General features: G+C 38.8%; 1 protein-coding gene across 2 annotated transcripts in view; it reads right to left on the minus strand.

The window, feature by feature from the left end:
• ABCA4 (ATP binding cassette subfamily A member 4) overlaps positions 1 to 16315 on the minus strand; it is an 86691-nt gene that overhangs the window by 62191 nt on the left and 8185 nt on the right. Inside the window, exons 3-8 of one of the 2 annotated variants that reach the window (XM_074832531.1) lie at positions 15348 to 15440; positions 11463 to 11556; positions 10810 to 10951; positions 8795 to 8934; positions 5938 to 6065; positions 1476 to 1673 (exon numbers count right to left, since the gene is read on the minus strand). In XM_074832531.1, the coding sequence (XP_074688632.1) occupies positions 1476 to 1673; positions 5938 to 6065; positions 8795 to 8934; positions 10810 to 10951; positions 11463 to 11556; positions 15348 to 15413 (768 nt within the window). In that variant the 5' untranslated portion in view covers positions 15414 to 15440. The remainder of the gene's footprint in view (positions 1 to 1475; positions 1674 to 5937; positions 6066 to 8794; positions 8935 to 10809; positions 10952 to 11462; positions 11557 to 15347; positions 15441 to 16315) is intronic. The other variant, XM_074832532.1, reaches the window with a different exon arrangement.

Consider the following 16315-nt stretch of genomic DNA (forward strand, 5'->3'; position numbering starts at 1 on the left):
TTTTGTGTGAACACAGACAACTGCTTCATCAAATCTCATCTTTCCATTTTATTTGATATGGCAGCAAAATCATGATGTGTTAGCAGCTTCATTTTAAAGCTGGGCAGTGCAGTATGCATATTCACATGAAGTCTTTAAATGCTGACAACCTATCTTAGAAGTACTGTAGCATTAATTCTCTGCTACTTCCAGCAAGCATCAGTTATATGAAAATATCTGAGCATATTTTTAGAAATGGAAAATAGCAGCTTTCTAAAGCTGACCAGATTCTTATCGGGATTGGCAAAATCACACGGCCACAATGAATGACTGTCAATGCTACAATAATCAAACAGTAATTTGACTGGTGTGTCAGTTAAAGCTTCTGGAATCCTCTGTTCCCAGTTCTGAGCAACTCAAAGCTGAATAAAATCCATGTTAAATTCATCATGATGTCACACTGGTGTGGCAGAAAAGTCTAACCAATACTTTTTATGTAACTTTAGCAGCTGCTCATACATCCTGCCTGCTCTATACAGAAAACTGACAATGTGATGGTCTCATGACATTAAGTTACAAGGTGAAAAACAGCAAATTAAATTCATTGTTGAAAAATGAAAAATCATGATCATAGGGAAAACTAACATGAAAGACGTATATGCAGTGATGGGCTTTAAGTTTGCTATCATGATGAAAGAGACCTTGAAATCTTCATGAATAGTCCTCTAAAAGCACTAGCTCAGTGTGCAGAATACAAATGGAGTATTAGAAAAATATTAGGAAAAGAACAGGTAACAAAAGCAAAAAAATCCCCCACCAATACACCTTTTTATATAAATATATATTCATATTATTACTTTTAAATATATAATAAAATATAAATAATAAAATACATTATATATATATAATGGCATATCTCCATACTGAACCAAGGTTGCGGATGTGGTTGATTTATGGCAAGGTCACAGTAGCAACAGGAAGAGCACAAAGAAGGGCAACAAAAATGAACGGAGGTAAGGGAAAGCTTCTATAGAAAGAGCAGTGCAAGCCAGTACAACTTGTTTGGGTTTTGTTTTTTTTTTTTTAAAAAAGGCTCATATGGCTAACCCAACTCAAGCAGCATCATGGCTTTGACTTCAGTGTAAAATTGTTATGCTGGATGGAGAAGACAGGATGAAAGTACGGATGGGTATTTTCAGAATCCTCGGCAAGGTCCCTGTAGGTCTTGCCACACAGACTGGAAAGACCACGTAATAGTTCCACACACTGATTTTAAAATTGCATTTGAACCTTTTAGTTCTGTTGTACTGGGAATTTCATCTGTTTCATCCCAAAATAGGTTAATGATCACACATCCATAACCTTATATTTGCAGGAGTAAATAAACAAAGACCACTTGGAACACTGGTGATGTATTACAAAGAAAATTCTTGAAGGGCAATGAAATATCAGCCAAAAAATATAACAGAAGGCAGGATGATCATGTTAATACTTACCAGCTGAAATAGCTTAAAGAAATCAACATTTGCATACAAGGCATCTTCTACTCTCTGTAGGCTTTCCTGGGACAAGGCACACATGACCTTGTGCACAGAAGGGAGACCTCTTCGGCTGCTGAAGATAATAAAGCGGTCCAGGAGCATCTGACTGCAAGCAATTTCCTTCAGAGTCAAGTTAGGGACACCGTAGGCAAACTGCAACCAAAAACAGTGTTTCATTTATTGTTGTGGAACCTTCATACTGCTGAGGAATAATTAAAGATTTATCAAAAGTGGACACCTTGGTATCAGTCCCTGCTAATATTTTCAGGAATGGCAGAAGGATGTGTTCAGCTGAAGCATGAACTCTTGAACCACCTGCACTTGATGTTATGCTAGATGACCTTGCCTTCAGTCACATTTTTCTTCTTCTCATTAGTGATTCTTCTTTACATTGCAGAAGTTCTTGTCAGTCTTCTTCCCTTTCTCTCTGTCGTCTAAGCACACCTGACGCCATGCCACCCACCCTTGTAGTTCAGGAGGGATAGCTACAGCTTGCTTGAAAGTATTTCCTCAGGACCAATCAGTTGTGCCACATCGCTCTACCTTTTGTGTTTAGACTAGTTATATCTTTGCTGTTGGTTGCTCTAAGAGAAAAAGGCCAGCTCCACTGATTCTCAAGCTTGATTTCCCTCAGCATTTTATTTCAGTTATGACTATTCCACCCCAATGCTTCCCCACAGCCATTACTCATTGTCACTGTGCACAAGCACACAACTAGGCTTTACAAGGCATTTTACATTAAACCACACCCTTCTACTGATTACCACTTCCAATATAAACATGGAACAGAAAAAACCCAATTATTATCTTTAGCGTTCAAACATTAGGAACAGATTAGTTTATAGTTAAACCAATGTAAATGCAGAATAACACCACAGAAATCAGTAGATTTACCTGGAATTTACACTGTTATAATGGGATATTCTTGGCAGTCTATGATTCAGTTCTGCTCACTTTATAATGGACAGAATACACAGCAACATAATGAAGAGTAGACTGGAAATTGCTCCTAAGTAATGTTCCCATCCTCAGCCCATCTCCTTTCATAATACAATTTGAAAGAAAGAAAGCTCACAACACTGTGATGACTGTAAATGCCTACTGTGTTTGAGACAAACACAGACTTTCAGACAAACTTGAACGATGCACTGACACAATATCATCAGGCTAAATGAACTTAATAAGACACATAGAAAAAGAAACCATCAAAATCTGCACAGAATATCATTTTCTTTAGAAAGATATCTGCTGAGCATTCCAGTCTAAGACATTTGGATCAAAACAAACACACCACACCTATACCAAGTCAGACACAGGTGCACACTTATTTCCTATCTAAGAAAATTATCAAGGCCACCTAAGAGATTCTGAACATTATAAAAATTTTATATCTGCAAATCTCCTATAGTTAGCAGCTGAGACTTACTTGGTGGTGTTAGTAAAGAGAAATATTTAAAAACTCAGAAGAATGAGAAAAAACTTAATTCAGTTCCTTTGGAGAGTGGGTTCAAGCTTGAGGAGTTATTCATTAAGTGCTTCACATGTCAGAAGCTACCAACAAAACTGCAAGTCTGGCTGTGGAAAGTCAGCATCCAGAATAGGAAAGGCAGGGGAAGAGAGGTCTAGTACAACATTGTATTTTGGCTACCATGACTGCCCTGAGTTTCAGTTTATAGAGCTGCAGTTGACAAAAAAAGCACCGGAGTTACACTCACATTGTGTATTGGAATTATGCTGCAAAAAAGGGATGTGAATTTCTAGTAAAAGTATATGAGAGTTACTGTCACTATGATCACTACAGCTGTACCTATATAAAGGCATTGTTAACTCAAGTTGGATGGTCTGGAGAGAGGCAGAAAGTTAAAGAGGAAATGTAACTGACAGATACAGTCTGGCTTGCAAAAAACCTTCAAAACCAAACACCCTCGCCCTCCCTCAAACTGGAACATTTGAATTGGATTTAACTGACTTTATGTCAGTGAAATAATTTGCTTGTTTGCTCAGTCACTTATTCCTGGGGACATGTGTGAAAAGAACAGCATTTTTTAACCACAGATGTCTGATGTGACATGGTCCTCATCATCCAGTGTGAACTGCAATGAAACTGAGCTGCACGGGGAGGCAGCCTGGGAACCTTGTTTTGACTTGTGAAACAAGGAAACTGTGACATTAACATCACTGAGAAGGATTAAACACAGAAAATAAAAAAAAAAAAAAAAGGTTATTTACAAACTGTAACTGCATTTCAAGAATGTTCATGAACAGATGGGATTAGAAAAACATCAAACCTCCGCCCTTCCAATTTTTCCGGTAGGGTGGGCTGTTGCCAATCTTTCCTGAACTTATTGTGTATAAACATCAGTCCCTTATCCTTATCTTAGAATGACTCAAAAAAGCAGGCCCTCAGAAGAAAACTTCAATACTTTTTTTTTTTTTTTTTTTTAAAATCAATGTGCCACTGTTTGGCCAAAGCTGGGAAGATGAAGTCCAATTTATTTTTTCAGCTAGTTGGCTGTTTCATCAGGTTTAGCTTTCAGCTCTGTGTCATTTCCTGCACTCCCAGGCAGCTCAGACCTAGATCTGCAGCCAGCTGTTGGCAACAGTCAGGCTCCTGTAAACAAGTTACTTTCAGGTTGATCAGCTCTGCCATCAGAGCCAGGGGGAGAGGGTGTACAGCGATATGGAAGCAAACAGAGGGTAGAGCTGCACGAAGAACTGGAGATGAACTATCATGGTTGAGACTTAAGATGACCACAGAACTATATTCTAGTCATGGCTCTGCAACTTCTACCTCAACCATAAATCCAGCCCAAGTAACCTGCTTATCAAGAAGGTCTATAGAAATGAAGTGATTTATTTCCCATAGGAGACCAAGTGTTCAGTTCCTATTGAAAATAATTCTCTTGTGGTCTTTTGAAAAAGATAAGATTAGTTTTTCTGCATCAGCTGCTCTTGGAGGAAGTACTCATAGCACTTTCTTTCCCCACAGCTGTAAATCAGCTCTTGTGAGACGATCTTATATCCCTGTCATTACTGCTAACAAGAAAACTTTATGGAGGACAGCAATAACATCAGTTAGAGCTTAAAGAGAACTACATCTCTTTCTACATCAGCACAGAACATACAGCAGAAAGACACCATGTTCCAAGCAGGTTTCAGTCATACTTTTGGTGATGGTGTTGAAAATTTCAGTCCTACAGGCAGAGTTTTAACCGTAGATGAATGAATGCCACTGGGGAGCTAACAGAGACTCACATAGCAGCACACAGTTCTCCTGGTGCAGCAGAGCTCTGACAAAGAAGAGGTTAGGGACAAAAAGGGAAAGAGAAGCCCAGCAGGATATCTGTATATATTCTCCTTGTCATCAGCAGCAAGGAAGCAAATTTTCACCATCTCAGCTGATACAGAGGTGTGAAAATAAGTAGGATGTATCAGTTGACGCTGGCTTTGCTATGCTCCTGTGGTATTGCTTCATGACAAAGCGAGAAGAGGGGGAGGGCTTCCCCTGGTACTAATCAAGAATACAGCAGATAAGTAATCTGGCTACTAGTCACACCAGCTGGAACCTGTGGTGCACAAAAGGAACTGCATACAAACTCATTAACATCCTCCCTCTTTCTGGCCACACACAGTTCCAGCAGTTGTGTTTTATGTGGCAGTGAAAAAGAGGAATTGTGTCTTTCAGCCTCAATTATTCACTTGCTTCCACCCACACACTAACGCAGCGTAGAAATTGTTCCAGAGTTCTGATTCAGCAACATTCATTCATTAATACAGCATTCCTCCCAGAGCTCCCAGCCACAAATACATGCAGAAGCAGAGACAGCCTGGACTTGGTCAAACACTCCCCTGCTGAGATGCTTCGGGAGGGATTTGACCTGCAGTTTTCACTTTGAATCTTCTAAGCAGATCTATTATCCAATCAGAATCTAAGAAAGTGGGTCTGCTTCTTTACTCTCACCTATTCATGTGAGACAGTGCCATAAAGCCACCATATTCCTTTGCTGACATTGGGGCAGAGAATTTAAATGTTAAATTAAGAACCTCAAACAGTTCTCTGCTACTATTCATCAGGACTGCTGTCTCAAAAGGATGCACAGCTGCCTTATGCTTCTGAGCCGAGTCTTTAATCATGGGAATGCATTGCTTGGCAGTATCGTTTCTTGATGCTTGTAATTTGGGAGCAACAACAGCATTGAACCAAATATCTATAATGCATATTCAAAATGTTTTTTAAAGACAAAGCAAACACCTCTTCCTCTAGATTCATAAAAAACAAAGGGAGAAGTTGTACAAACACCCTATAAGGCAGCAAGTGTTCTGGGAACAAGGCCCTCACTGAGGTTACTTTGCATATACAACTCAAGAGATTGTATTCCACACAGATAAGAGCTTGGTAGCTGTCATCTCTACCTACCTGCTCAGGGCGCACTTGAGCATTAAGCAGCTGGAAAACAACAGCATCTGGGAGGCCAGAGTGTTCCAGCAAGAAGGAAGTGAGGGTCTCCCCATCTTTCAAAATGTCTAGAATTCGTATTCCTCTTCCTGCACAAAGAAAGGAGTGCAGACATCAGTGAGATACCAAACATACCCTCGCTTAAACCTGCAAAAATTATGTACTTTGGTTCTATACTTAATAGTGACTAATGGGGTCCAAAACTATTTTTGAAATTCAAAATCATTTTAATCCTTTGTTGGAGAATGATCATCAGAATATGCTCAGTGTTTTGACTGCATATCTGATCTCTAAGATGTTTCAGACTAGAACTTTAGCAATGGAAGTACTGAAAGCATCCCTGACTGCATTTGAAAGTCTCTGCTTTTTTTCTGAGGCAATGTTTTATTTTAAATGTTCGGATTCAAGTGTGCTACTGTTGCTAGTGTCCTTTCTTCTGGGTCTTGCATAAATAACTTTAGCCAACCCTTTACATTACACTAATTTATCACTTGCTGTCGCTTAATCTTAGCTAGATAATCTTATTCTATAGTATTGCAAAAATGGCCCCTTGAAAATCTTTCATGAGAAAAAACTCATTTTCCTTGGAGAAGCATAAATTGTTTGTAGTTTAATAGTCATATAAATCTAGATTACCAACTATTAAACTAAAAACTGTCAAATCTTCAGGCAAACCAATGAGACTACCCACTGTTAAATTAAACACATATGAGAGACCACCACATTTCCCTAATCCCATCTATAACAATATTCAAAATACTGCTGTTCTTAAAGTCAAACAGCGCCAATCTTTTTTAACTTGTCTCTGTTACAAGTGTGAATTCTGTCTCAGTATGGTCCAAGTGAAAGCTTGGAAAGTGAATGTTGATTGTGTTCATTGAATACCACAGCCTTTATTAAAGGTACTTCACATAGCATCAACAGACTTTGGTAAAGAAGGCTTGAAAAGCGCTAGTTCTTCCAGTCTTTAGAAGAGACAACTGAAACTGATAGAAGCAGCATGTATCATACTGACATGGGGAATGTAGCTTTAGACATCTCCACATAAACATGCACAAATTTGCTGCTGAGTGTCTCCATTCTGTGAATTAAGTAGAATCTTATCAGAGTTTGACAACTAACTTCCATAATTCCATCTGCAATAAGCATATTCTATCCTAGGGCTGCAGGGGCTGAGCAGAACTTCTTCAGTTGCTCCTCTATGTATTTATTCAAGCAGTAAACACTGAAAACAATAGCAGTGGCCGCCTGTCTCTTATTCTCATTGATGCCTTTCCTGGCACCTGGGCATTGTGGAGGAAAAAGCACAGGACAGGAACACATCTCGCCAAACGCGTTGTGCAAGGGGGAACAAGACAAGAGGTAGATCTGGTTTCAGGAATAGGGAGAAGGAGCAATCTCAATTCTGACATTTGTTAATTTTTCATTGTTCAACTTTGCAGCTATAAATATTCTGTCAAGATTGTTACTTACAGGCAATAGCAGTAAGCCACACACGTAGAGAACTTAGTCAATTCTGTTGTACCTTTTTCTGTATGGGAAAAGGTATTAATTCACATTTTATCAGTCTAGCTCCAGAACTGACTTTGTTTGATGAAACAGGAGATTCCAAACATTTTTGTGTGTGTTTGGTTTCTTTTTTTAAGTAAAACACATTTAAAACCCCCACATATTCTGAAAGAGCATTGACATGATATTTCAGAGGAGTGGGGAGGAATGTACTCTTATTTTCCAGATGCTGAGTAAAGTTGATACAGGATGCAAAGGCAAGTTCCCAGACCATGGGGTGTGGTCCCTTAGCAATATGTTGCAAACCCAGCACATGTCATGCTTTTCCTCACCTCTAAATAGACGGGTTTTGTTTCTATAGTTATGTACAAATTACTCAGATTATACTCGATTTCTCATTGTTCACATTCTCAGGCATTTTGATTTTCTGTTATTTACAATGAGATAGTCCCTTTTTTATTTCTAGTTAAAAACCTCTAATAAGCGTGCGTATCAGATGGTTTATACACAACTTATTAAAAATACAGGGACAGTGACTATTTGATTTTAATAAGAATATTATTCCTGTGGCAAAGGACTTGAGAATGGGACAGATCAATCTCAAAGCCAGTCCATTTTTGTGCCTTTAGTTTTATGAGTATATTTTCAAATTCTGTACTTAAAGCCCAAATATTAAATAAAATTTTATTATTAGGCCATTTCCTATTTTTCCCCAGGACTATGTTTTGAGTTTGGCAGGTTGTTTTAAGTAAACATTAATGGAGTCATATAATTTGAAATCCTGTCTATAAGAAGTGTGCACTGCCTTTTCTCTCTAACCACATCATCAAAACAAGAAGAGTTTCCTTCTTCACTGTTCCAAACCTATTTCAGCTAACACCTGAAACAAAGCTCTTCTCTGGGTTATGCTTCCAGTATATATTCAGGCATATTCCTAGTTTTCCATTCTTCTGCATCTTCCAGTAACACCTTCTTACTGGTTTTGCCTCTACTGTAATAATAATGAAATATCTTCATTCACGTGTTTTGCTTTGGGTGGTGAGATATCCATGTTTTTGTGTTTTGAGTTTTGTCTATCTTCTTTTAAGGAAGATGGTTGTGGAATGGAGCTGATTGTCCCTCTCCTTTCTCTCAAATGAAAGGTGTTTGTTACGACACTGGACCAGTTTTAACTTACTCTGCTTACTGTTAGAGAGGGTAACAGCCACACATGAAATACATTACCATGTTGTCAGTCTGCAGAGTAACTACTAGTCAGCTCTCAGAAGGAAAAATTCAGTAGCCTAAAGGATACAGACAAAACAATTACCTGCAATTCTTTCAGGATTAGTTCTTATTGTTTCCATAAACTGAGTCATAATGATCAGTTCTTCCCAGATTCTGCCAAGGTCACGGATTTCAGGGCCTTCCAGTAAGAGCTCCTGAGCATCTTTATATACCCTTGCAAGGCTGAAAGAAGAAATAGTGAACCAACAATAATTTAAGACTGATGACTCTTGAAAACCTTTCACATAAAAAAAAAGTGAAGTTGACTTTCTCTGCATTAGTATGAGGAAAAAATAAATTATTTTGTCCTCAGTCTTGAAACTCAAAGCTCAGTTTTGTGGTGACAACAGAGTAGTTTCAGGTGGTGTGGATTCAGTTAGATTTGGAAGTCCACAGAAGGTTGTTGCAGAAGGTTGGCTTCTCATACACTTTCTTCATTAGCCATGCTAATCTTGCTGGGGAGACACCACCTTCCCCAGACAGCATTCACCTCACAGCTATGGTGCAAATCTACTCTGGTTCTGGCCCAGGCTCAGCTCCAGGAGTTGGACAGGACACTCTGGACACATGCAGCCCTGCTCAGCCAGAGAAGTGACATAGAATCACTCAGACACAGAACCCTCAGCCCTTTCCCGGCTCAGTCCCCTCCAATGTAAGGGTGGCATTTAAATCCCTTCAAAACAGTTCTTCTAGGAGAGGCAGAAAACAAGAGTGACAAACTGTCACAGGCAGCTGTTCACCTGCTGGTTGTGGGTTAGAACACGCAGTTCAAGCAAGGATGCAATGAGGTCCTGCATTTATAAACAAGTATTAGCAGTAGGGGAGGCCATTACAGTTCTTTAATGGTGTTATGATTTTCCATACATGGAATGGTATATCTCAGTCCTCATGACTTATTTTAGCTTACAGGAAACAGCAAACAGGAAGGACTAAATTCTTTCAGAAAACACAATGTATTTGCTTCCTCTGTAATGCACTGAATTTATTCTGACTCACAAAGGGCCAGTTTACTCTCTAATAACCAACCTAGGAAAGCCAGAATGTATAGAGGACAGAACCCCCTAGCTTCACTGTGTGATTGACTGTACCCCACAAAAAAAGTCCAACTGACTATTTTAAATCCTGTTCACTAGGAACAAAAGGTCAAATGCTAAGTTAACTCTAAGCTACAGACTTTCACATGACTGCAACTTTAATGGCCTTAACATTGTTAGCACATGAATTTTAATCATTGGATGCACCGAAGTGGACTATTTGCAAAGGGAGATTTGGAGCATTTTTAATAGCTATTCTAATAGGTTTTTACTCTAAGGGTCTTCGTCTGCTACGCCGTCCTTCATGACTCAGCTATAGCAAACAATGCAATATAGCACTCCCACAGCTCTTTTTCACTAACAGTACGGAAATCTCCCATCTTCCTATTTTGTTAATAAGCTTAGTATCTGAAGGCTACTATTAAAGTCACGCAAGTATATAGCCAAACCAGGGGCTACATAAGAAGCAGCAATGCAGGTTTTCCTTTGCTGCTACTTCATCAGAGCTGTCACTCAGAAGGGACAACTCAAGTGATGAGAAAAGAAAGCTGAGGGATTTCATACTCTTATATCAAAAAGATTTGTCCTGAGACATTCACTAAGCAGTAGGCAATAGAAAGGATGGATTTTATTAAATGAACACATGTTCCCTAGAGACTTGTACAACTGATCTCTTTCTCAAAAGGGCCCAAACCTACCATCATGAGCTCTGTTTCAACTTTGCTGCCCATTGTTGAAATGAAATTGATGTGCTAGAACTGAAAATTTTTGTCTTCCAGTATTTGCACCCTGCTGTCTTCTTAAATGCTCACCTTTCCCTTTCCATTCACACCATAGAACAATTATTTAAAATATCCCTCAGTGCACTGGGGGACCTTTCTAAGCAGGCTGAAGATACTCCATCCTTTCTCCTTGCATCATTCATGCCCGTGACTGCTCAACAGGTGCCAAGAGCTGGCTACCAGCAGTTGCCTAGCAGGCCTGTGTTACTGCAACCCAGTCTCACACATACAGCTCTGCTTACATGGAATTGTTGTAGTTGGACACAACACCTGGACCCTCTCCATGGGTTGGGCTGCGGAAACAGGGGTTGTTCATATTACAGAAGATACCATGTAACCACGGCAGCGTTCCTGCAGATGGCATTGCCTTGTTTGGGAAGTGACCTAGAGTACGGAAATGCAAATTATAAATTATTAGGTGCCTTTTCTAATGCAGCCTGTGTGAATCTAACTAGCATGATGGGTTGGCTCACTACAGAAGGAACATGATGGAAATCATATGGGTTTCTCTTTTACTAAGCAGAAGAAACCAAAAAGTCACAGATATAAGCAATATGGCTATTTTCAATTGAAATAAATTGAGCTACCTTTTTTTTTAAAAAATAAGTAGTGAGGCAGTAGTTTCTCAGTAACAGAATTACAGAAATCTACAACTTGATAGAGTCTTGAGACCTCATGTTAAGTCCGACCACAAAGCATCTCATAGGAAAACTAGAACTTTTTTTTCCTCCTCCTCACTGGTAATTTTTACAATATATGGCTATAACTAAACTACCTGAAGTCTGTTCTTTTGCCACTGGAGAATAATACTTGTCAAACAGGTCCCAGTATCTCTGAGAACTCTAGCTATTATCTAGCACAAGTCAGAGCATTAAAACGTCTTAGAAATTCTTACATTCATGTTGGCGATACAATGGATTAACTTTCCTCAGCCAAACAAGGGCAAGAAATAATGACAGAGGCCATACAAGCTCCACCAGAAAACGAAGCTGGAAAAAAAAAGAAAAAATTAATTCAAAATAAATTTTACAGATGAGCCATGTATAGAGTCATGAAGTAACTAGGGGGCTGAGACCCCTTCTCACAGCAGCAATGTCCAGTGCAGCATGTGCCCATGCTTATCCCTTGCCTGTTTCACCATTTGGAAAGGACACCCAGGAATAGCAAGGATTTCATCAGAGCCCCATGAAGCACCACCATTAACTCAGTGACTTCTCCACCTCTTCTAAAGATATGTTTAAGCATCCTGACTGAGGTAAAAAGAGGTGGCAGGTAGTACTAAACTGCCAGATAGACCAGATATAATTCAAAATAGTTTTCATTCAAAGTGGATGGCTCTTTAACAAGACAGAAAAAAATTATTAGATGCAAGAGAGAAAGTGTGGGGCTTTTTTTCCACACTTTCACAATGCTGGGCTCATTAGCAGGCTGTCAGTGCACTGTGCTTACCCAAAGGTAAATTACTTTAGCATAAGCTTACATTCTTTGATCTTTACTTTTGCTTCTTTTTGACATCATTCATTTCAATATTATTAATTTTCTAACACAGGTAGAAATGTATTAAGATCAAACACCTTATTCAATAACATAAAAGACCCCATCAAAGGCCACTTTATTGCCCAGGTCTTTCAATACACTTAGAACAGTCACCAGCTCCCAGTCATGACAGAAAATCAAGGGCACCGCTTTACCACAGAGCAACATTCCTGCCTGGTTTTCAGTCTGTTTCCTCCACTCCTGTGTTTCAGTTTATTTTACTGCCTCTGTGTGTTTTGGCAGAGGTTTGAAACTACAACCCTTTGATCCTGTGACACAGGCTTTGGGCTCAGAGGACCAGCTATGGGATTTTTGTGTCCAGCCACGTGGCACTTTTTTTCTCCTCCCTACAAGAGCCAGGACAAACTCTCTCCAGGACCGGGGTTGTAGCACATGCACAGGAAAACCCTCCCTGCCTTCTTACTTTTGTTCCCACCTCCCTGACCAGGCACAAAATATCTAACAATAATGTGTACAGCAGCAGAGCCACACAAGATGTCTCACGTGTGAATGTTTTTTTTCCAAACTGAGCTATGCAGGGCAAAAGATACTCCACACCGTAATTAAGAACAGTTTTTTGGAGCTGCCCTGTTTTTTTCCACTATAACTTTGTCTAATAGCTTTAGTTAAGCATAGCTTATGCTTACAGCAAAAGGGTAGAAAGCAAACAAGCAGCAGGCAACCATTTCTCATTTCACACTTTTTCTCTTAAAACTTTCTTTTTTAAAATAGAACAACAACAAAAAAAACCCCACCACAACCTAGGAAGTTATGCACGCCTGATATTTTTAAAGCCAGACAGAACCTTACCAGCAGCAAAGAGCAGATGACACAGTTATTAGAGAAGGAAACCTGCTATTGTACAGCTCTTCTTGATAGATGTTGTGCACAGCTCAGCATATAGACCCTTCTCAGCAGGGGTCCACAAGGTCTAATTAACACCCATTGCCATCCATTTGATAAGACATTTGGGACAAGCACTACACACCCATAGACTCAGAGGGGTAAGAACTGGAGAGACTCCTTGGTTGTTGTCTTTGCTGCAGACTTAATCTGGGTTATTGCTTAGATGTCGAGTCTTACTTCATTCCCAGGAAATACAAAATCCTCAGACTTGAATTCAGTAATTTCTGCCTGAGCTAACTAGTTTGGAAGGGATTGAAGGCTAAAGCACAAGGGAAGCTTGCTTTCAAGCAGGTACACAATGTGTCATGCGATGACAGACCAAGTGCTGTAAACCCTCTGATTCTTTCCTGTGATCGTTTTCCTGAGGACACACAAGTGTCTCAGAACTCACTTGAAGGATCAGAGAGCAGCTCATAAACCTGCAGAACCACAGGCAGAAATCCCAGCAACATAAACAGAGAAATGTAATATCCAGATGGAGCTGTAATGGACCAAGCACAGTGATAAGACCATATAAATGTGACAAGCTTTAATTGGCTGTGGATCAACTGCTAATTCTATAATGAAGTCTTTCCTCTTGTGAATGAGACTAAATGATAAACTTGAGTAGACGATTGGATATGCCTTCATTTATGGTACTGCATGATGGTTAACAAAGAACAGGCTGATTTTCCCAAAACACATTTTATAGCTACTTTTGATATTATGGATTTTTGTTTTGGCTACCTCGTTTCTCGGTGTGGACAAATAAGCAGGTAGGTTTATATACTTAGAAAATGAAATTATTTTTACTGACTGTTGTAAAATGTTTTACTCTGAGTGAAGAATATATTCCTCTGTTGTGGATTAAATCACAAGCTAGAAATGGTCATCACAGAGGAGACCTCTGACAATACCAGGAAACACCAAGTTAGCATTTTTGAAAATTCTGTAAGAAAAAATAAACAAGAAAAAAGAGAATTCCTAAAACCCAAGCAGGTACTTTGGGTCACACTTCTGAGCAGATTTGCCCAAATGAAACAGTATTTCATACACTGAAAATACTAAAGAATTACATAAAGAACCATTTGCTAAAAATTAAAACCCAGGGGCTTCCAATTCTCTCAGCATCCACATTTGAAGATCAGAAAGATGTGGATTTTCTTGGTGGTTTGTTTTGGTTTTGTTTTTTCTTTTTTTTCTGAACTTGAGAATCAAACCACTACAGCCCCTTGACAATCAGTAACTGAAATCCAGCTTCAGTTTGGTGTAATTTAAGGTCAAGTATGGATTGGTGACTTGCATACTGTATTAAATCATGAGCTGGAAATGTTACATGCATCAGCTCTTGATGGCAATGTAGACCCTAGGAGAAAGTCTGCTTGGAAGCTATCAAGGAAAGGACGTTCAATTTGTCTACGAAGAAAATCAGATAATCCTTTGATCCTGGAGATTTCAGCACGTGAGTTGTTCCTAATGACTAAAATCAGGTCAGCATAGGTAAGCATTTCAAGTCATCCCATGGTTCAGTTTGACCCTATTGATCTCTGTCATTATGGCAAAACTGTTTGCATGATTTACAGCCTCACACATGCCCTAATGTACTTTTTTATTATTTTCAGTTTGAAACAGGTAGTCTATCTCTATAGGACCTCAAAGGGACTTCCTTTGCCTGGCAACCAGGCAAAGTGACTTCCTTTGCTGGACAGAAGCAGTTGCAGTATGTCAGATGACCAAGACCTCGTCTGAGGTTTTGTTTGACGCTAAGAAAATTTGGCTTAAAGAAAACCAACAACAAAAAAAAGAGGAATGACAAAATAAGGTGGAAAGTAATAGATAAATTTACTCTAAGACAAAGTATCATATGATCTAAGAGGATTTGAAAGGATTTAAAATACTTCTCCGATTTTCACTTTACTGATGTCATTCAGCCATATTAAAAAAGGCAAAATCTGTGTGAACATTAGGCCCCTAAACTGGATTCACGTCTAAGAGCAGCTGGATGTGAGGAGCAAATCTAAAATTAGGAATCAAACCTCCCTGAGCTGAATGGTGCTCACCATGTTTTCTAACAGCAGATCTTTTTATGTGAAAATACAAAAATATTACTACCTACAACTCTTCTCCTGGTACACAACACTATTTGTCAAAGAAAACCCCAATACAAGTATTCTATGTTTAGTCTGTAAAAAGCAGCTTTGCAAACTGCACCAGAAAAGATCCCATACAGCAGGTCCATACAAAGATCACATTTGATTCTTTGAGGAATTCATGATTTTTATATGCTGATAAATATATCAGTCACTTCATCCTGTGAAGTGTGTGGTCCAAATCTGAAATCCAAAGACTAATACTTTACCTTTTGTCTTTTACGAAGGATCCAGTTCTTCCACAGTAGAAGTCTGACTTGCCTAAAGAAGCTCATTCTTCTGCATCAACGCTTCTGGTTAACCTGTGGCAAAGGATGCATTGCCATTTCTCAGCTGACAGCTGAAACAGACCTCAGAGCAAAGTAACAGCTTTCTGTTCTTATTGTAAGATTATGTTATCATAGAGACTGGTTCCTTACATTGTCTGCACCATTTAATTTTGCACTTGATACACCATCATACATGAAAAATCATGGTTTTCTTTTGTTTGGAGATTGTTTCCTCCAACACATTGGCGCCAAAAAGCAATAGAGAGGAAAAGCACTGCTTTTGAATGAAAAGAAAAATCATTAACATTGAATCCAGCTATTAACTTGGACTTGCAACCAATGAAAGCAGTTAATTGTTGCATCATTTACCAATCTGTGCTTTCAAACTATTTTTTTCAAGAAAAGATGGATTTACAATTGGACATCAGTTTATATAAAACTGTTTAGTTATTATGATAAAGACATATTAGGTTTTCCATTCAGACGCTATAAATGCATATTAACACAGCCTGAAATGGACTTTGTAAAGGCAAAACCATTTTGTTGTCATTTTAATAAAAAAAATACAGGATTTCCTATTTCTATGCTTTTAAATTCAGCAACTCCCACTACATTTTAGTAGTGATAGAATTTAAGCCATTGTATGCTCTGTTTTCTAGGTTCATGAGTCATTTTAATCACCACTAACTTCTACCTTCAAAAGGACAAAGAGAATTTGACATATAAATCTACATACTAGATACAGGGACCTGTGAAAAAATAAACTACTTGAATTTGCTACCTGTATCAACCTCCTACTTTATAGCTGCCTTATGGGATTTAAGTGATTGAAGAGTAGTTTCTTCATGAATGGTTAGTAACTGGGAGAGCATGTTGGAAATGGAAATTAGAATGGAAGTTAGATGTTG

Source organism: Strix aluco, chromosome 8 (assembly GCF_031877795.1).
Source record: "Strix aluco isolate bStrAlu1 chromosome 8, bStrAlu1.hap1, whole genome shotgun sequence".
NCBI lineage: Eukaryota > Metazoa > Chordata > Aves > Strigiformes > Strigidae > Strix > Strix aluco.